At 41.4% G+C, this 22,777-nt stretch overlaps 1 protein-coding gene across 5 annotated transcripts in view; it reads right to left on the bottom strand.

The window, feature by feature from the left end:
* Nucleotides 1-653: 653 nt before the first annotated feature.
* The window catches only part of LOC133513047 (synaptotagmin-14-like), a 110,580-nt gene continuing 88,456 nt past the window's right edge, over nt 654-22,777 (bottom strand). For all 5 annotated transcript variants that reach the window (XM_061843310.1, XM_061843313.1, XM_061843314.1 and 2 more), the window contains 3 exons: nt 21,182-21,631; nt 17,272-17,461; nt 654-7,787 (listed from right to left, as the gene is read on the bottom strand). In XM_061843310.1, the coding sequence (XP_061699294.1) occupies nt 7,474-7,787; nt 17,272-17,461; nt 21,182-21,631 (954 nt within the window). In that variant the 3' untranslated portion in view covers nt 654-7,473. The remainder of the gene's footprint in view (nt 7,788-17,271; nt 17,462-21,181; nt 21,632-22,777) is intronic.

Genomic DNA, 22,777 nt, shown 5'->3' with positions numbered 1-22,777 from the left:
GTTCCCCAGCCGCCTCACGCTCCCGTCCAGGAGGAGGTGGAGTTGGTGATGCTGCCGCTGCCTTCTCACGTTGCTGTCCAGGAGGGGGCGGTACTGGCGCCGCCTTCTCAAGTTGCTGTCCAGGAGGGGGCGGTACTGGCGCCGCCTTCTCTCGTTCCTGTCCAGGAGGCGGCGGGGTCCCTGCCTTCTCTCGTTCCTGTCCAGGAGGCGGCGGGGTCGCTGCCTTCTCTCGTTCCTCTCCAGGAGGCGGCGGGGTCGCTGCCTTCTCTCGTTCCTCTCCAGGAGGCGGCGGGGTCGCTGCCTTCTCTCGTTCCTGTCCAGGAGGCGGCGGGGTGGGGTCGCTGCCTTCTCTCGTTCCTGTCCAGGAGGCGGCGGGGTCGCTGCCTTCTCTCGTTCCTGTCCAGGAGGCGGCGGCGACGGGGTCGCTGCCTTCTCACGTTCCTGTCCAGGAGGCGGCGGCGACGGGGTCGCCTTCTCAAGTTGCTGTCCAGGAGGGGGCGGCGACGGGGTCGCCTTCTCAAGTTGCTGTCCAGGAGGGGGCGGTACTGGCGCTGCCTTCTCAAGTTGCTGTCCAGGAGGGGGCGGTATGGGGTGGGGTACTGGCGCTGCCTTCTCAAGTTGCTGTCCAGGAGGGGGCGGGTGGGGTCGGCCGGTACTGGCGCTGCCTTCTCAAGTTGCTGTCCAGGAGGGGGCGGTACTTGCGCCGCCTTCTCAAGTTGCTGTCCAGGAGGGGGCGATACTGGCGCCGCCGCCTTCTCTCGTGCCTGTCCAGCAGGAGCTGGGGAGTTCTGTGGAGCCACCCAGGAGCTGGAGAGACTTCGGGGTGGCGGTCATGGCTCTGGTCCTGCTCTCCATCATCTTCTCCGCTCCAGATGGCTCCCAGCCGCTTCCTGACCAAGCCTCGGTGGCGACCAGTCCCTGGTCGTCTCGCAACCACGGCGTGGGAGGTTCTCATCCAGAGCAGTTGCCTGCCTCGTTCTGGTTCCTGCTTCGCCGTTGGGTTCCTCACAGAGGTCGTCCGCCCGAATCGCCCCGTGGGGACCCTGGTGCTTGGCGTCCGGGTCGTCCTCCTGACCTGTCTGCCCGGACGCCTCGTGTTTGGTGGCCTGGATGGCCACCAGTCTGGGGTTCGGGGGGGGGGGGGGGGGGCGTGCCCTCCTCCGGACCCCCTTCCGCCCACCCCTGCCTGTATTAATTAGTGTCTGTTTTTTCGTTTAGGCACGTCTGGGAGCCGTGCCTTTGAGGGGGGGGGTACTGTCATGATCCAGCCGCTTCAGCACGAGCTGTGTTTGTGGGATTGTAAATGTACATTGGTTCCACTAAATATCAGTGCCACAATGAGCCACTTTTAAGAAATATTTCTATACATCGAACCACACTATCAATTTTTCATGACATGCAGTACATCCAAAAACTGCTCTTGGGTCTATTTTAGATGTTCATCTTGAGTTTTGTGCTGAGCCATTTTTCACACATACAGTTTTGTTGAAATGATCTGTGCTCACTGTGCTTTAGTTTGGAAAGAGAATAATCATGAAGGCTTGATGACAGCACAAGCTCCTGCCTGGCTTTGGAGGGAATGAACCTCGGAAAAACTGTACGGAATTGAAATAATTCTTCTCGAAACAGAAATTGCTACAATAAATATATGATTAAATGAATTACAGCATGATCGCGCAAGAGAGTGATTTTATAAAGGATAAGTTAATAAATTTTTCTTACCCAAACAAATACAAAAATAGATTAGTTCACAGAAAGGACACAGCAATTTTTTTTCTGAATAATGATGACTTCAAAGACCCAAAATGAAAATATCCCAACTGTCAGCTGTTCTTTTCTCATTTTACTGTACATTTCAACACATTTCCTATCCCACATGCATGCCCATTTTGTTAACACTCCACTAAGCACAAATGCAAGAATTGTAAAGATTTTGGTGCCCTTTCCGGTTCTTTATACATGAAGTAAGAAAGTGGGATACTTGAAATTACACCTATGGCTGGACAAATGTGGATTTTTTTCCCTTTTTTTTCAGCAAACTATCAAATCTCACTGTGAGTGAAGTGCTGTCATCTGTCAGTACTTGTAAAATTGGAATGATGGGTTTGGGTTCTTTTGCATAAAGATATGTACATATTCACAAAAGAGGCAAGAGATTCTTTGTGTGCAACAAAGCGGCCGCATAGCACCAGAGTTGGCCTCGAGGTGGCATGATTGAGAACGGAAATTGCAGGCTTTATCGTGAGCGTGGATTCAATGTACCTTAGTTGAACAAAACTCTATTGGAAAAAAAAAGTATTAGGAGTATCTGGACTTAAAATCCATTTAAACACTTCATGTGTCTCATCATGTTAATCATGGATGAAAACTTATGATCATAAAAGTACTACGGTAGCTATGGCATAATCACAATATTTACCATATCTGTGTGTCCTTAGTGTTTGTTGATTTGTCCACTGCAAGGCCCCACATACACGGATCATCACACTAATTGAGTCATTTGGCCGCTTGGTGATGGTGATCATATAATTGATCTTTTCCATTTCTGGATGGGACTTTTCTTCTGACTTGCTCCGTCTTTCACTGTCATCATGGCAACACAAAGCTGTGCTTCTGTTGCACAATTTACAGCAGAGGGGGCAGTGACTTGTTTTCATGCGACTGAACATTGGACTTCAAAACAGGCTTTTGGTGAGGCACAAAAGAGAGGGTGAAAATTGTGCTATAATTATTGATTTGGAAGAAAGCATGTCACAGACATGTCTACTGGAAAGTGATCATTTTAATATGTAAACTGTCAGTGAGAGATTTTTGTTTGTGAATGTGCTTTCTCATTGTTACTTAACATTATGACAAAACGAAAACAATGTTGAGATGGGTTGGCAGTGTTAGCTTTAAACATTCCAAACTGGGATATTGTGAATAAAAACATTACCGCAAAGAACTTGTACAATATTGTGCAGTGCAACCTCTAAACACAATTCAGGAGTTATCCTTGAATTTTCCCCAAGAAATAGTCAGACAAAAAGACTAAACAGCCTGGTATGAACATAAAGGCAATCTCTTTGTCCAAGTCCTGTGTCAAACGCCGGACAATCTTATGTATTAGAAGATTATACTATAAGGTTGTCCTTGGATGAGGGGTGTATTAAGAGTGGATTTGTCCCAAGTTTAGAGTCCAAACCGAGTCGTGTCCGAGAATATTAAATCATGAACGTGTCCAATATTTTTGTGACCCTACAAAAACTCTTTGCATTGGTGGAAAGACGTCATCTCTCTCTGAATTGTGACGTGAAATGGAATATAACCACTCAAAAAACTAAACATAAAACAGACATGTCCTAACACAGGGGTGCTCAACGTGTCGATCGTGAGGCAGTTTTGGTCGATGGTGTGATGGCGTGCCCAAAAAAAGAAAAAAAAAGACATCAGTCTATCATCCATCTCGTCGCTTGATTCAGGTGTGGCAGATACATTATAACACATAAAGGCACGTTCCAGCAAACTAGCCTCCTATTTACGGTCTCTCTTTTGCTTTCTCCATGGCAGTCACGGGTACATCGTGAGAGGCTGGCTGCTTGAAAAGTAGATCTTGGGGTACAAAACTTTGGGGACCCCTGTCCTAACCAATGTCGTATTTTGTAAAAAAGTGGGCTCACCAGACATTGTAAAATCTCACTTATCCAGGCTCCCTTGTACTTATGGTACCACGAAAGTCCTAACTAGTTCCCCGTTTAAAAGGTTGAAGCTCACTGTTGTCCTTGTGTCTTACAAACTGGACCGTAAATAGTGACAAGAGCTAACTTAAGTCTGTGTCGAGAAAGATTCGCCTAGGTTCTAACAGCCACTTATGAAACCCCAGCAAAGTTTAAGTTAGCACACACCTCGACAGAGTAACCTGAGCAGATGCTAAGCGAAGTTCTAACCACCTTTCTTGAAAGATGCTCTTTCTATTGCTTTTGAGGCCGACCTAAAACATTCCACAGTCTTGTACATCATGATTATTACGTGTGTGGTGTCCTGTGTCGGGATTATCATAGCATAAAACACACAATTTGACCCCAACTGTTAAAGACTTTTGTCTTTATGATTTGGGGAGGTCTTTCACAGATTAAAAAAAAAAATCTTTTAAGATTTGAAAAATATTTGTGTGACCCAGGCCTTAGTGTGCTTTGTTTTTCTTTGGCATGTGTGTGTGTTTGTGTATGTGCTTTTCTGTTTGTTTTTTTTTGTGATGTTGCAAACCATTATGATCACCATCAAACTGGAAATAGTAGCACTACGCATCCCTATCATGGTTTCAAGTTCCAAGTTACAGTGAAGAAAATAAGTATTTGAAGACCCTGCTATATTGCAAGTTCTCCCACTGAGAAATCATGGAGGGGTCTGAAATTTTCATTGTAGGTGCATGTCCAACTGTGAGAGAGATAATGTGTGATACAGCTGCAAATAAGTATTTGAACACCTGTCTAACAGCGAGAATTCTGACCCTCAAAGACCTGTTCGTACGCCTTTAAAAGTCCAACTCCACTCCATGCATTATCCTGAATCAGATGCATCTGTGTGAGGTCGTTAGCTCAGACGTGATTTGGTGAATGAAAAAAGACTGAAAAATAGCCGTGGGTCTGGGGGCTGCAATCATGATCAAAGGATGATCACCAATTTTAACGTGCAAGATTTATAAATTGTATTAATAATGAAATATATCTAGTACATCTATAAATAAATGCTATTATGTATTCATAATGTACACAACATGATAGTTCATTATTTAGGTGCATACTTTTACCCCAAATAATTACAAATTCAACTAAGTAAACTACTAAATTAAATTCAGATTTGCATAATGGCATGCAAGCATCCTTTCATAGCATGTATATCGTATCCATTCAAGAACGTTTTAATTTCTTGTTTTATTAAGTTATTGAAACGCATTATTTTTAATTATTAAATTCATGTGTCGTTTTCAGCAAATAATGGAAATTTTTACAAGCAGTTGCTTCTGAACTCTCACTTCATTATTGATTACCTTGTCTGCAACTGGGGTTGGTTCTTGGCCTTGGGTTGAGATCTTAATGTAACAGTGCAACAGCTGTAACAATGTAAAGTTTATTTTCCTTGATTCCAGTTGTTGACGTGTTTTTGTCATGTCGCCTGAACTTCCAATGCCTTGAAACCTCTTGATCCATAGTCAATAGTACTCTGACATCATGTGCACTATGCTTTACCAGGTCGATCGACTTTGCGAATGAAGTCGCTTAACAGAGCAGTAACTTCCTTCTTTCCAACATTAGCGACGATTTCTCGTTCCATCCAATCCCATCAGAACTTATTTTTGACATATCTATCAATTTCTTTCACAAGAGAGGCGTCCTTCCTCGAGCACCGCCATCGTGTTGACTTCAAAATGGCCCAATGAACCGCCTCATATATAACAAGCGTTTTCATTGGTCAGGAGGAACACATTCGACCTATCAACAGACGTATATCTAATCTTCCACCTCACTTGCAAAAGTCGGACCAGAATTTGAATGTGTGTGGATTCTGGCATGGGTTACAATTGGAATATTGCAGAAAAACGGAGAATATATATATTTTTAATCAATGCAATTTAAAAAGACGGAATTCCCCTATATACGGAAAAATCACGTCTTTTGGCTGCATAAATACACCTGTCCACCCCATACAATCACAAAGACTCAAACTTGTAACATGGCCAAGACCAAAGAGGTGTCCAAAGACACCAGAGACAAAATTGTACAACTCCACACGGCTGGAAAGGGCTACGGAGAAATTGCCAAGCAGCTTGGTGAAAAAAGGTCCACTGTTGGAGCAATCATTAGAAAATTGAAGAAGCTAACAATGACGGTCAAGCTCAATCGGAGTGGAGCCCAATACAAGATATCACCTTGTGGGGTCTCAATGATCTTTAGAAAGGTGAGGAATAAGCCCAGGATGACATGACAGGACTTGGTCAATGACCTGAAAAGAGCTGGGAACACCTTTTGCAAGGTGACTGTTGGTAATACACGAAGACGTCATGGTTCGATGATTTCATGGCACGGAAGGCTCCCCAGCTTAAACCAGCACATGTCAAGGTCCGTCTTAAGTTTGCCAATGACCATTTGGAGGATACAGAAGAGTCATGGGAGAAAGTTTTGTGGTCAGATGAGACCAAAATGGAACTTTTTGGTCATTATTTCACTAACCGTGTTTCGAGGTAGACGGATGATGAATTCCATCCCAAGAACACCATCCCTACTGTGAGGCATGGGGGTGGTAGCATCATGCTTTGGGGGTGTTTTTCTGCACATGGGATAGGACGACTGCACTGTATTAAGGAGAGGATGACCGCGGCAATGTATTGTGAGATTTTGGGGAAATAACCGCTTTCCCTCAGTCAGAGCATTGAAGATGGTTCGTGGCTGGGTCTTTCAACATGACAATGACCCAAAGCAAAAAGCCAGGAAAACCAAGAAGTGGCTGCATAAGAAACATATCAAGGTTCTGGCGTGGCCTGGCCAGTCTCCAGAGTTAAATTCAATAGAAAATATTTGGAGAGAGCTGAAATGCTGTTTGTCAGCGTAAGCCCAGAAACCTGTCTGATCTAGAGAAGATCTGTGTGGAGGAGTGGGCCAAAATCTTTCCTGCAGTGTGTGCAAACCTGCTGAACAACTACAGGAAACGTTTGACCTCTGCAACTGCAAACAAAGGCTACTGTACCAAATATCAACATTGGTTTTCTCAGGTGTTTAAATACTTATTTGCAGCTGTATCAAACAAATAAATCATTGAAAAAAAACATATATTGTGATTTCTGGATTTTTCTTTTTGGATTATCGCTCTCACAGGGGATATGCACCTACGATGAAAACATCAGACCCCTCCATGATTCCTAAGTGGGAGAACTTGTACTATAGTAGGGTGTTCAAATACTTATTTTCTTCAATGTAACACTCATTGTAAAACCAGAAAAACGCAATGTGAGGTACATTTAGTCTTTTCTGTGACCATCCATCTTCCAAGTACGAGCATTAACATACATCTCCACAATTGTTACTGGATCACTTATCCGGTTAAGGGTGATTACAAAATGTTCTGACACTAATATAAACAGCAGTTAACTTTGTTTTAAACCAACATGATGTGTACATCTTAAAATGTTACTTAAAACTTCTTGGCAAACCAATCTGAGGTTGGTCAGCATGTTGGAGCATATTGTGTTCAACCTTAAAGGTTCCACTGCAGTTTTGTAAATGATGTAAAGGCTGTATACATGTTTCCTCTGAGAACATTATATTTCTCTCTTTCCAGTTTTTAATTAATTTTACTAGAATTAAAAAGTGAGTAGTGCTTCCTTCAGATTTATCACCAGCAGACCAGTTCACCATCTTTTTTTTCCATTTTACCCAATTCAGGTAACAACAATGTGCAAAGTTAGTGGTCATATTCTTGTGTACATTTGCGGTGCAGTTAGGACTCCAACAGACTGTGCCAGCGGCAAACCTGCTGTCCTCTGGATTCTTTCACCATAGTCCAGTGTGAGAGCTCTTCTTCCCCAGAGCTGTTGAGCCCAAGCGAGATCCAGCCAATCATCTCCTTGCGTTTCATACTGCGCTTGTTGTAGACAGAGAGGATGAGTGTTACATCAGATAACTGGAAAAGCGCAACCTGGAAGACAAACGTCTCTTTGTAGGTTGGGTTGGGTTGGCCTCGACAGATAGATGTTTTACACTTGGACATCTCATGGCCGATGGAGTTCAGTAAGGTCAGCTTAACGTATGTGTCTACACAAAGAACAAAGAAACAAAAGAAGTGAACAATTACAGGTAGACGTCATTTGTGCAGATAGATGCAAACTAATCTTGACTGATAACTAATCTGACTAAATTGGTCAATTGTGCAAAATCATTATGTCTCTCAATTGCCTGAATGACTGTGGCAACTGCATTGAAAGAACGACATGTTTTTCCCGCAACGCCACAGCAGCTTGTCTGCAATCACTCCGATATCAGATGTTTTTCTCCTGCTCAAATGCAAACTGTTCCTCATAACAAAGATGAGAACTCAAAGGGCGCAAAAAGCCTTTCTTCCATCTTGTTGCTATGCAACTGTTTTACCTGAACATACTTTTAATGTTAAACTGGAGATACCACTACGTCTCCCTGTAGGTATAGGATGAGGGTCTTCTGATAGTTTAAAATATATTAATGATCAAAAATATGACATTAGCAGTGACAGTCCTGTCCTGCAATAGTGGCCATGCACACGATCACGTGGCCAAGATAATATACAGAGAAGAAAATAAGTATATGAACACCTTGCTATATTGCAAGTTCTCCAACTTAGAAATCATGGAGGGGTATGAAATTTTCATTGTAGGTGCATGTCCACTGTGAGAGAGATAATCTAAAAAGAAAAATCCCGAAATCACATTGTATGATTTTTTTAACGATTTATTTGAGATACAGCTGCAAATAAGTATTTGAACACCTGTCTATCAGCTAGAATTCTGACCCTCAAAGACCTGTTAGTCCGCCTTTAAAAGTCCACCTCCACTCCATGTATTATCCGGAATCAGATGCACCTCTGTGAGGTCGTTAGCTGCATAAAGACACCTGGCCACCCCACACAATTAGTAAGACTCAAACTTTTAACAAGACCAAGACCAAAGAGGTGTCCAAAGGCACCAGAGACAAAATTGTACAACTCCACACGGCTCGAATGGGCTACGGAGAAATTGCTAAGCAGCTTGGTGAAAAAGGGTCCACTGTTGGAGCAATTATTAGAAAATGGAAGAAGCTAAACATGACGGTCAATCTCAATCGGAGTGGAGCCCCATGCAAGATATCACCTCGTGGGGTCTCAAAGATCCTTAGAAAGGAATCATCCAAGGACTAAACGACAGGACTTGGTCAATGGCCTGAAAAAAGCTGGGACCACCGTTTCTAAGGTGACTGTTGGTAATACACTAAGACGTCATGGTTTGAAATCATGCATGGCACGGAAGGTTACCCTGCTTAAACCAGTACATGTCAAGGCCCGTCTTAAGTTTGCAAGTGACCATTTGGATGATACAGAGGAGTCATGGGAGAACGTTTTGTCGTCAGATGAGACCAAAATGGAACCTTTTGGTCATTATTTCACTAACCGTGTTTCGAGGTAGACGGATGATGAGTTCCATCCCAAGAACACCATCCCTACTGTGAAGCATCATGCTTTGGGTGTGTTTTTCTGCACATGGGACAGGACGCGTGCACTGTATTAAGGAGAGGATGACCGAGGCCAGGTATTGTGAGACTTTGGGGAACAACCTCTTTCCCTCAGTCAGAGCATTGAAGATGGGTAGTGGCTGGGTCTTTCAACATGACAATGACCCGACGCACACAGTCAAGAAAATCAAGTAGTGGCTCCGTAAGAAGCATGTCACAGTTCTGGCATGGCCTAGCCAGTCTCCAGACCTAAACCCAATAGAAAATCTTTGGAGGGAGCTGAAACTCCATGTTTCTCAGCGACAGCCCAGAAACCTGTCTGATCTAGAGAAGATCTGTGTGGAGGAGTAGGCCAAAATCCCTCCTGCATTGTGTGCAAACATGCTGAACAACTATAGGAAACGTTTGACCTCAGGTGTTCAAATACTTATTTGCAGCTGTACCACACAAATAAATAGTTAAAAAAAAAATCATACATTGTGATTTGATTTTTCATTTTAAATTATCTCACTCAGAGTGGACATGCACCTACGATGAAAATTTCAGACCCCTCCATGCTTTCTAAGAGAGAGAACTTGCAATATAGCAGGGTGTTCAAATACTTGTTTTCTTCACTGTAAGTGGCTTGTGTGCCACAATTACAATTACTGTGTAAGTCTAAGGTCACCACTATTTTTTTTAACCAGATTTTTTTGTAGAGGAGTGGCCCACAGGCCAATGACCAGAACCTAAGAATCTGGATAGATTTCACTTTACTTTAGCATTGATGGAACTGCAGCACTCCCAACCATCCCCTTCTGCCTCGACAAAATATATAGCCACGAGTCATCCTTCATCCATTCATCCATTTTCTCAGGTGCTTATCCTCAAAAGGGTCATGGAGTGCTAGAGCCCATCCCAGCTGTCATCAGGCAGGAGGGTTGGTATACCCTAAACTGGCTGCCAGCCAATCGCAAGGCACATGGAAACAGACAACAGTCGCACTCACAATCACACTGAGGAGCAATTTAGAATGTCCAATTAATGCATGTTTTGGGGATGTGGGATGAAACCGGAGTGCCCGGATAAAACCCATGTAGGCATGGGGAGAACATGCAAACTCCACACAGGCAGAGCCGGTAATTGAACCGTAGTCCTCAGAATTGTGAGGACAACACTCTAACCAGTTGCACCACTGTGCTGCGATTCAATCTATATTCACTGGTATTTTGCTAATTAGCATACAAACGAAGAAACAACTGTAGTTTTTCCATTGTCCAGCTTTCTGAGAGCGAATCTAGTGAAACAAAGGTTGAAGGTTTCGAACTCCAAAAGATATGTTTAGGGAAAACACAAAACCTTCGGGATTCTGCTAGTATTTACTGATATACAGTGCCCCGTGAAAGTATTTGGCCCTCTTGAACTTTTCACCACATTTCAGAATTCAAACATAAACATATAAGACTAATATTTTTTGTCAAGAATCAACAACAGATGGGACACAATTTTGAAGTGAAATTTATTGGATATTTTTAACTTTTTTAACAAATAAAAACCTGAAAAGTGTTAAGAGTATATAATTGTATAAAATATTATTCGGCCCCCTTGGATTTAAACTTTGTATAGCCACCTTTTTCTGCAATTACAGCTGCAAGTCGCTTGGGGTATGTCTCTATCAGTTTTACACGTCAAGAGACTGAAATTCTTGACCATTCTTCCTTGCAAAACAGCTCAAGCTTAGTGCAGTTGAGGTTTGTGAACAACACCCAAAGATTCTCGATTGGATTCACGTCTGGATTTTGACTTAAACCTGGATACGTTTATTTGTGAACCATTCCATTGTAGATTTGGCTTTATATTTTGGATCATTGTCCTGTTGGAAGATAAATCTCTGTCTCAGGTCTTTTGCAGACTCCAACAGGTTTTCTTCCAGAATGGTCCTGTATTTTGGCTCCATTCATCTTCCCATCATTTTGAACCATCTTCCCTGTCCCTGCTGAAGAAAAGCAGGCCCAAACCATGAGGTTCCCACCACCATGTTTGACAGTGGGGATGGTGTGTTCAGGGTGATGTGCTGTGTTGCTTTTGCACCAAACATATCGTCTGCCATTATGGCCAAAAAGTTCGATTTTGGTTTCATGTGACCAGAGCACATTCTTCCACATGTTTGGTGTGTATCTCTGATCAGTCTTCTCCTTGTTCGAGGCAAAAGTTTAGAGGGACGGCGGGGTCTTGGTAGATTTGCAGTGGTCTGATACTCCTTTCATTTCAATATGATTGCTTGCACAGTGTTCTTTGAGATGTTTAAAGCTTGGGATATCTTTTTGTATCCAAATCAGGCTTTAAACCTCTCCACAACAGTATCTCGGACATGGCTGGTGTGTTCCTTAGCCACTTTAAACAGAACCCTGAGACTATTACATGGCAGGTGCATTTATACGCACACACACAGGTGGATTCTATTTATCATCATCAGTCAACATTGGATCATTCAGAGATCCTCACTGAACTTCTGAAGTGAGTTTGCTGCACTGAAAGTAAAGGGGCCGAATGATATTCCACGTCCCACCTTTCATTTTTTTTTTGTTAAAAATGTATAAAATATCCATTAAATTTCGTTGCACTTCATGATTGTGTCCCACTTGTTGTTGATTCTTGACAAAAAATGAAAATCATGTATCTTTATGTTTGAAGCCTGAAATGTGAAAGATTGAAAAGTTCAAGGGGGCATGGTGGAGCAGCTGGTAAAGCATTGGCCTCACAGTTCTGAGGACCCGGGTTCAATCAAGGCCCCACCTGTGTTGGGTTTGCATGTTCTCCCCGTGCCTGTGTGGCTTTTCCCGGGGCACTCCGGTTTCCTCCAACATCCCAAAAACATGCAACATTAATTGGACACTGTAAATTGCCCCCAGGTGTGATTGTGAATGTTGTCTGTCTCCATGTGCCCTGCGATTGGCTGGCAACCAGTTCATGGTGTACCCCGCCTCCTGCCCGTTAACAGCTGGGATAGGCTCCAGCGCTCTCCGTGACCCTCGTGAGGATAAGCGGCAAAGAAATGGATGGATGGATATATATTAATTAAAGAGCGGCTAGGTGGCGCAGCTGTAGAGCGTTGGCCTCACAGGTCTGAGGACCGGGGTTCAATCCCAGCCTTGCCTGTGTGGAGTTTGGATGTTTTCCCTGTGCCTGTGTAGGTTTTCTCCGGGGACTCCAGTTTCCTCCCACATCCCAAAAATATGCAACATTAATTGGAGACTTTAAATTGGCCGTAGATCTGATTGTGAGTGTGACTGTTGTCTGTCTCCATGTGTCCTGCAATTGGCTGGCAACCATTTCAGGGTGTACCCCACCTCCAGCCCGATGGCAGCTGGGATTGGCTCCAGGACTCCCGTGACCTTTGTGAGGCTAAGAAAATAGATGAATGGATATATATTAGAAAAGTTCTTCGAACATCTCATCTTCAAATGACGGCAGGTGCGTCCTGGCTCTCATTTTACATAGATGTAAACGTTAACAGCCAAATCCTATTCATCAGAGCGTGTGCACAGTTTTGCACCCACATTATTTCTTTTCTCTTTGTTTTCTTTTTTTGAAAAACTCCTTTTGTTTAATTCACTTTAATGGAAAAAAAAAAGATTTTATATGATTTATCTTGATTTGTTTTTCTTTTTGCATCACAAAAACATGGCATTTGAACAGGGACAAGTAGACTTTTAATATCCGCCTTATCGTGATGCCATATAGTTGAATGACAGCGAACAAGGCAGGAACGAAAGTAAATGAGATAATCACAATGGCTGAGTGTTTCGCCCCTCATCCACAACTTTCCTCTTCAATAATACCGTGTATTGCACTCCTCATGTTGGAGGGAGTCAACGGAATGAATAGCTGAAGCTCTCATGCTGTTGAGTGCCAGCTGGCTTCCAACGCCTCACTCACAGTACTGAAAGATGCATTCAGTTGCTCTCTTTGACATAAAAGCACTGTGGGAAAAAATAGCCTTGATTTCGTTTTTGACAGCTGCTGAAAGAGCTCTGAAGAGCTGTGGATGTCTTAAGTGGTCAGCAGCGGCGATGCAAAGCACTTTGGTATTGTTGCTGAACAAGAGGGGCTGCTGCAACTGATGATTAACTTGACGCGCAGCCTTGCTAAAGTTTTGAAACGATTCAAAAAAGAAGCTTTAAAATTGCTTTGCACCATTCACCAGGCTGCTTCCACTTTTGTAAGACACACAAACTCACTCGAGTCATACATAAAGATTTTGCACAAAGATTTTTTTTCTCCTTTATTGCCAGATGTGAGTAGTTCCTAGATTTAAAAAGAGGACTACACAATATTGTTATGATGCTATTCAGGCGCATACAGACAATACAGTGCCACTGCTTCTCATTTGTCACATTCAATGAACCATATTGTTTTATGATAGACGAGCAGTGTGAAAAACATGAATAGTAACGCTATATGTAAATACTACAGTCCTGTTTGAGTTTTATGTGCATTATATAACACTGAAAAATAATACAATTGCAGCTAAAGCATGCCAAAGAACACAGCTAAGCCTCAATCACTGAGCAAACCTAATCTAACTAGAGTGAAATGTTGACGCGAAAAGGTTTACAGACACATGGAAGAGATCCCAAATGTTAGTGAAGGAGGTGGTTACATGCAAGGAGGCATTGAGGTTTAAAATGAGCTGTTGTCTTCATGGATGAGTGGGTAGTTAAACAGTTAAAGCATTTTGAATAGGGACCTAACTTAGATCCATTAGTTGCCTGATTATCTACATCCATGAAGGCATATGAAAACATTGAAAAGTGTGTAATTTGAAGGAGGGGTAGACACTCACCTCTGATAATATAAACCTGTCCACCTATCAAGTGTTTTAGACAACAAAACAGCCCATCTGACAACAAGGTTTTTGCAGCAGTAAGAAAAACAGTAAACCAAGGTGTCAAATAGAGTCGGTGGTATAGGATGACAGAATTTCAGACAAAGACAAATGATGCAAGGGAAGAAAAACAGGGTGAAAAATTCCAGAACATGACAATGTTCATAAAAAGGAAGTTTCAGCTTGATCATGCTGCTTTGAAACTGACTTTGGAGCCCAATGAGGAAATTATTTAAAACAGGGAACAAACCAGACAGAAAAATAATGAGCCTCGAATGCCTTATTAAATAAATATTCACCACAACAGTCTGATACAGCAACCACATCATTACGGATGTCGCACCTATCCATCTGTTGATATCATCGCGCACCATTCAATCCTCACTTGTGAATGAGAACTCGCCAAGGGCAGACTTTATTCCTCACCCAGAGAGGGTGAGCCATTTTCCAAGTCACACAACCAAAAACTTTATTCAAGTCCACAAAGCACACGTGGACAGGTTGGATAAATCCCATGCACCTGACCCTCCAATATCCATCTGAGTGTACAGAGGTAGGTCAGTGTTTCCTATCAGGATGAAAACATTGCAAATGAACTGAGGGTAGACTAACAGAATTTCAGAATTTGTTTAGTAATATCCAAAGTCATAAATTGCAAATTAAAGGAAATCAAACTGTTAAAGACGCACTAAGAGGGTAGGGAAACACGGAGAGTGAATGTATATACTAAAGAGAAAGGTCATAACAAAACATCTGTTACAATTGCATCTCTTGGCAAAAAGCTTTGAAATGTTTTTTTTTTTATGTCAGAGTTCGTAAAAACGTTGCACACAGGTGAATACAATACAATGATGTCGGGGAGATACAGGATGAAAAATAAGAGTATGTAAGTTTTCCATAGTAATAACAGATGTGATACTCTTATTACAAGTTGCAATAAAAACACTGTTGCTGTTTTCAAAAAGTAAAATTTCTACATATGTATAATTGCTTTAGAGAGATACAGAACACATGTATAGTGTTGTATGAATATTATTGATGTTTGTTTTAGGAGGAAGGCCAGGTTTTTTTTTTGTCACTCATGTGGGATCTTTAAGCATCAAAGACTAATGGTGTGCTGATTCACTCATTTTATCGATGTATTGATTTGTATTCCTACAATCCGACCCTACCAGTCTGTGTTAAGCAAGTTCACCATCTGGATTTATACAGTGCCTCATGAAAGTATTCAGCCCCCTTGAACTTTTCAACCTTTTGCGACCTTTCAGGCTTGAAACATAAAGATAGAAAATTTAATTCTTTTGTCAAGAATCAACAAGTGGGACACTTTTTTAAACAAAAAAAAAACTGAAAAGTGGGGCCTGCAATATTATTCGGTCCCTTTACTTTCAGTGCAGCAAACTCACTCCAGAAGTTCAGTGATGATCTCTGAATGATCCAATGTTGATAAATAGAATCCACCTGTGTGTAATCAAGTCTTCGTATAAATGCACCTGCCATGTGATAGTCTCAGGGTTCTGTTTAAAGTGCAAAGAGCGTCATGAAGGCCAAGGAACACACCAGCCATGTCCGAGATACTGTTGTGGAGAGGTTTAAAGTCTGATTTGGATACAAAACATATCCCAAGCTTTAAACATCTCAAAGAGCATTGTGCAAGCAATCATATTGAAATGAAAGGAGTATCAGACCACTGCAAATCTACCAAGACCCGGCCGTCCCTCTAAACTTTCACCTCAAACAAGGAGAAGACTGATCGGAGATGCAGACAAGAGGGCCATGATCATACTGGATGAACTACAGCGATCTGCAGCTGAGGTGGGAGAGTGTGTCCATAGGACAACAGTCAGTCATACACTGCACAAATCTGGCCTGGTAAGATGAAAGCCATTTCTCAAAGACATCCATAAAAAGTCTCAGTTAAAGTTTCCAACAAGCCACCTGGGAGACACACCAAACATGTGGAAGAAGGTGCTCTGGTCATGTGAAACCAAAATCGAACTTTTTGGGCACCATGCTAAACGATATGTTTGGCGCAAAAGCAACACAGCACATCACCCTGAACACACCATCCAACATGGTGGTGTCAGTCTCGTGGTTTGGGCCTGCTTTTCTTCAGCAGGGATGGGGAAGATGGTTAAAATTGTTGGGAAGATAAATTGAGCCAAATACAGGACCATTCTGGAAGAAAACGTGTTGGGGTCTGCAAAAGACCTGAGACTTGTACGGAGATTTATATTCCAACATGACAATGATCCAAAACATAAAGCCAAATCTACAATTGAATGGTTCACAAATAAACGTATCCAGTAGTTAGAATGGACAAGTCAAACTCCGGACCTGAATCCAATTGAGAATCTGTGGGCAGAGCTGAAGACTTCTGTTCAGAACACTCTCCATCCAACCTCACTGAGCTCGAGCTGTTTTGCAAGGAAGAATGGGCAAGAATTTCTCTTGATGTGCAAAACTGATAGAGACATACCCCAAGCGACTTGCAGCTGTAATTGCAGCAAAACGTGGCGCTACAAAGTATTAATGCAAGGGGGCCGAATAATATTGTACGCCCCAATTTTCCGGTTTTTATTTGTTAAAAAAAGTTTAAAATATCCAATAAATTTCGTTCCACTTCACGATTGTGTCCCACTTGTTATTGATTTTTGACAAAAAAATTTACATTTTATATCTTTATGTTTGAAACCTGAAATGTGGCCAAAGGTTGAAAAGTTCAAGGGGGCTGAATACTTTCACAAGGCACTGTATATATCGATTTAAATAATTTTAAAAAGGAATCATTTGTTTGTTATCAATACTGGGAAACAGGATTTAAGCATGGTAAGCTTTATATGGACATGTGTATGTGTTGTATTTCCAAGAAAATCACTTTTCTTCATTAATGACATGGTTGTAAGCATTATTAGCACCCTTACAAGAACCAACAAGAACCTATAAAATTTCACCTGTACTATTCAGTATGAGGATGTTTTTGTTTTTCCCCAGTCACATTGAATGAATCTTTGACTAATAAATTACTGAGTTGATTTCAAGCCATCAAATCGTTTCAGATCATATCGTTCAAATGAACTAAAATTGTCCTTGAACAGAACTGGCAACCACAAATTGTGATATATATTGAATCATTGCTAAAAGTAATTGTTACAACCCTATTAAACATAAAATAAATAAGTCAATACTTACTGGGTGGCTTATTGGTTTCTAGGTTCTTGAAATTGATTCCTTTGATGACCTCTACAGAAAGATGTCCTGTTGTGGCATTGTACACCAGCCCCACAAGAATCTCTGGTGTGGAAGTCTGACTGATGGATGGGAATGAAGAGGCGCTTTCACTGCACGTCATATCTGAGAGACTGATGAGGGAATCATCACCCTGGAAGTTTGAGAACATTAAGATTTGTCACTCATCTAAATAATTGCAAAATAAAACAGTCTCTATTTTATGCAGAAAAAGGAACCAAAAACATTTTATCAAACCCAAATTACAAAAGAATTACCACTTAAAACTTTAGAAAGTCTGCGATTGGTTGGTTACCAGACAAGGTTATACATGTAAGTCAGCATGGCTAGACTCGAGCACACCCATGACCAAAATGGGGATATATACAAAATTATAAAAAGTATACAAAATTGGTGAAGCGCTCGTTTCATTCACATTAAAAAATCCATCCATTTTGTACACTGCGTATCATTATTTACAATTGAGGCCAGAGGTTTACATAAAGTGTGCAAAAACACAGAATTCATTTTTTGTCTCATTGAAGTCAAATCAGACTAAACCTCTCCTGTTTCAGGTCAGTCGGGATCACGACTATACAATCACTATAATCAGACGGACACTTCGAGAATTTTATATTATTTTCTTCGAGGTCAAAAGCTTACATACATTTCCTTGGTCTCGAGTAGCATTTCCTTTGAACTGCATGACTTGGGTCAAACATTTTGTGTAACCTTCCACAAGTTTTGACAGTACTATGCGAGAATCCTGGCCCATCCCTTCTGAGAGAATTTATATAACTGAGTTAGGTTTGTCGGTTGCCTTGCTCAAATGGACCTTTTCAGACCTCCCCACAAATTTTTGATGGGATTCAGATCAGGGCTTTGTGAAGTGAGCTAAGAAAGCAACCTCACAGACCTGCGCTTCCAAGCATCTTTTTGACCAACGCAAGATCCATCACCCACAAAATGGATTCTCTTCACTCACTACAGCGATAACCCTACACCTGTAAGAACTTCACTGGCTCCCTGTCCTTTTGTGCGTCCAGTACAAAATATTGATTTGCACCTTCACACCCCTTAATAACCTTGCCCTACTGACTTCCTTTACATTGCCATATTCCCGGCACACTGTCTTAGATCTTCATCCTCCATCCACCTCACCGTTGTTTGGTCAACCGTGGAGGACAGTCTTCACTTGGCCTGCCCCCATCTATTCCGCTCACAACCACCTAACCTCCAAAACACAAACTCATTCGACATCTTGAAAAAATAATTGAAGACACACCTATTCCAGATTGACGTAAAAAAAAAAAATCATATATTATTTGTCATTTTAATTGGTGTTTTATGATATTTTTATTGCTATGCTTGATTTGATGTACCCTGAGTGACCTGAAAGGTGTGTATAAATAAAATGAAAAGTTAATTAATTTTGTGATTATTATTACTAAGCTATTGGCATTATGTTAAGGTAATGATAATGGTAGTGATGGGTTGAAAGTACTTTCAATAAACATTTCTGGTGAAAAACATCTTGAAGTATCATTTTGAGAACTGATATCTACCTGCCAAATGAAACATTACAGTGACTGCACATCCAGGGTTGAGAGAATACAAAGAAACACAAAACAAAATAATACTGCTAACCCTTGAATGCTTCAATGTGTACTGATTTGATTGAAAAATGTGAATAGTTCACACTTCAACATGGACTTCGTTGAATATCTCATACGTAAATACGATTTTGGTTGTTAAAGACAAGCTAAGAATAGACGAGAGAGGTTGACTTTCCTGGGGTCGTGAAAATCAAAATTAAGCCAGAGGGGTTAAAGTGTGGGGGAAAAAAAATTAGGCTTATGGTCCAAAATTTACATTGTTCTCCATGGAACAAAACAACATTTTAAAAAATATTCCAATGTGAACTAGTAAGTGGTGTCATGATTTGTTTTGGCAATGATTCAATTTGGATCACAATTCTTGGGAACTCAATTCAAGGATGATATTGGTTCATTTACCACAATAGGATCTGAAACAATACAAAGGCTAGAAACTGAATCAGTAACTTTTTAGCATAATTTTTTTTCCAATGTGATGGAATGGAATACTGGACAGTATATGTGAACATTACTAGATTTCTGTTGTTTCTTGTAAGGAAATCAGGTAAATTAAGTCAGGAAATGAAATATAGTATAAAGATTTTCCTGATGTAGTTGTATTTCTTTTCAATAAAACAGAAGGGAATGGCAATTTATTTTTATTTACAGTATATTATTATTTTGGCGGTGGCACGGTGGAGGAGCTGTAAACCGTTGGCCTCACAGTTCTGAGAACCCTGTTCAATCCCAGCCCGACCTGTGTGGCGTTAGCATGTTCGCCCCATGCCTGCATGTGTTTTTTTTCGGGCACTATGGTTTCCTCCCACATCCCAAAAACATGCAGCATTAATTGGACCCTCTAAATTGACACTAGGTGTGATTGTGAGCGTCTGTCTCTATATACCCTGCGATTGGCTGGAATGTACCCTGCCTCCTGCGCGTTGACAGCTGGGATAGGCTCCAGCACTCCAGTGATCCTTGTGAGGATAAGCAGCAAAGAAAATGGATGGATGGATATTATTTTGGCTATTTTAGTGGTTCAGCTATTTTTTTCTTTGAAAAAAAGATCAATTGGTGTCTGAAAGAATGTCTGTAAAAAAATGCCTTTACTGTGAGAAGTCTTTAGATGGGACCAAAGTTTGAGAATTCCTTTTCTAAACATACATCCATCCATTTCCTGAGCCGCTTATCCTCAGGGGGTCTGGAGCAGATCCCAGCTGACATTGGGCAGAAGGCAGGGTAAACCCTGAACTGGTTGCCACCAAATCACGGGACACATGGAGACAGACAACAGCCGTACTCAAAATCACACCTGAAGACAATTTAGAGTCTCCACAGAATGCATGTTTTTTGGGATGAGAGAGAGGAAACCGGAGTACTCAGAGAAAACCCACGCAGGCACGGGAAGAACATGCAAACTCCACACAGCCTGGGCCGGTATTTTAACTCAGGTCCTCAGAACTGTGAGATCAAAGCTACACAGCTGCTCCACTGTGCTGCCCTCTTCTAAACAGTTAAATACTAATAGCGAGAAACAAATCACTGTGAGGTCTTCACATTGGTCATTTTTAGGAATAGTATTACTAATATGTAGATGCTAAATTAAATCTGCTCTTTGGAGCACACATTGAGCCTTGGAAGCACCATCGAGCAATTGATGTTGTCTCTTGTTCTCTTTTGTACTATAAAGTTCCTGTCCTCACTCGTACTCGGTGTTGTACTTTCAAAGGCTTATAATATTTCTTTCATGGTCGGAACTGCTTGTGCATTAAGGGCTCTCAGCATTTCTACTGTATACATTTTTACATTATAATCACATTCACAGTCTATTACACTCACAATTGATCTCTGCTGAGCTATGTATTCATCACAATTGCATCTATGTTAGCGGCTAAGGAGATAAGATTTGTAAGGTTCAAATGCTTCAACATGCAGGGCGAAGTGAGTCACACACATACTGTGGTGTCTCGGTCCAACCACAAGAGGGACTAGAGAAAGGACTCGCCTTCATATAAAGTCTGCCGTGCATATATCTAATCTAATTATTTCCTCATATTGATGTAATCATTTTATTACCTTTTAATGATTTAAATTTTTGATCCAAAGGTCTAACTAGTTGTGAACAGATTAATTAAGTCGCGGGAATATAATTCGATACATTCATATAATGATTGAATCATTGCACCCCTATCGAAACCAGTATCTCTGAAAACAATGGTCTATGACATTAAGAGGTTCCACTGTACATGACAAATAAAACCGCCTTTTAAACTACTTACTGGATATGTGCAGCATGGGTCTAGAATGACTGGTACAGACATTTTCCCCTGAAGATTAAGCTTGGTGAGATAAAATACATTTTCCCCAAGCACCTTCTCCTTTTTCATCCGCCGCATACTATAAAGTCTAAATCTGATGGCGTAGTTGCTGATCATCTCAGATTCCATACGGTTAAAGTGAAAGGTTTCTGTGAAGAGAGGGCATGGGCCTCTTTGGATTCCCGTCTTTGCCCTCTGCTTCTTCATGGGTAGCAGCACTAGATGGACCTGCCAGGAGATCCTGCTGGTGTGTTTTAGGATCGGAAGGTCTGTTACTGCCATGATGGTCACAGCCAGCTGTTGCTCCTCTGGATCATAGTCAAATGCTACATCAAGAGTGCCATATTTTGCAACTTGATCTGGTTCGTAGCCTTTCGGGAGCTGTGCTGCTGAACTGCGGGCTGACATCTCCTGAAGGAAAAACATGAAATATGCTGTGTTTACTTGAGGTTGAACAGAGTAGTCCATGTGTCATCCTTGCCATTACAGAATGCCGATTATATCTTAAAGTTGACTAATCAGCAATAACATGTTTTGGATACGGACATCTTATTACAACCAACAGCTGGTCGGTTGGCACAGCAAATTAAGGTGGTGTATTAAGCGTGTTGAAATATTTTCCTAAACAATGAGACTGGTAGAACTGTAACTTGCACAAATCTATCATTAAATATAACCAGCACATGTTTTGAACATCCTAATCATAAAAGGGTAACGCTGGCTAATAGGCAGCTTTAAATCCTCACATCAGCTGTCAGCAAGTTTACCAAATTCCCTTCCTGTAAAAATAAAAACAAATATACTATATCATCTGCTTAAACAGTGAAATGTAGAAAAATCATGGTCGATCAATAACCTCTTTATTGAATAAAATCACTACTACTACAACTATTATAAATAAATGAACGGTTAACATGTCAAAGAAAAACAACGAACTGGCGTTTCTTTCCTCCATCTCCAGCAGAGACAAACCCTTGCAGTCGTACCAGCCCCCGACTCACAGGTAGCTTTAGGGTCTTCTCTTTTCTTCTCTCTATCTTCTTAGACTTTTGCAACAATCCACATAACACAACTGGAAGTTTGCATGAATACATTATTGCAAAACATTCCTTCATCCTTTATTTTTTAAATTATCCATCAATCCATACATTTACGAAACCACTTATCTTCACTAGGGTCACGGGGCTGCTGGAGCCTATCCCAGCGATCTTTGGGAAAAAGGCGGGGAACATCCTGAATTGGTCGCCACCCAATCACAGGGAACATACTAACAAACAAAACATTCGCACACACATCTGTACCTATGGGCAATTTAGAGTTTTCAATCCAACCTACCATGCATGTTTTTGGGATGTGGGAGGAAACTGGAATACCGGAGAAAACATAACATCCAAACCAAACTGGAGAGACCAAATTTGAACCCAGGTCCCCAGAACTATGAGGCAGCTGTCCACCATGTCATATGTTTAAATGATGTAGCTATAATTCTTATATACGGTAGCAAGTAACGACACTGTGGTTGTGTGATGTACATTCCTGTTAGAGTTGTCCAAAATC

The sequence above is a fragment of the Syngnathoides biaculeatus genome, chromosome 15, assembly GCF_019802595.1.
Source record: "Syngnathoides biaculeatus isolate LvHL_M chromosome 15, ASM1980259v1, whole genome shotgun sequence".
NCBI classification, from domain to species: Eukaryota; Metazoa; Chordata; class Actinopteri; order Syngnathiformes; family Syngnathidae; genus Syngnathoides; species Syngnathoides biaculeatus.
Note: the sequence above shows the minus strand (reverse complement) of the source record. Positions and strands in the feature narration are given on the sequence as shown.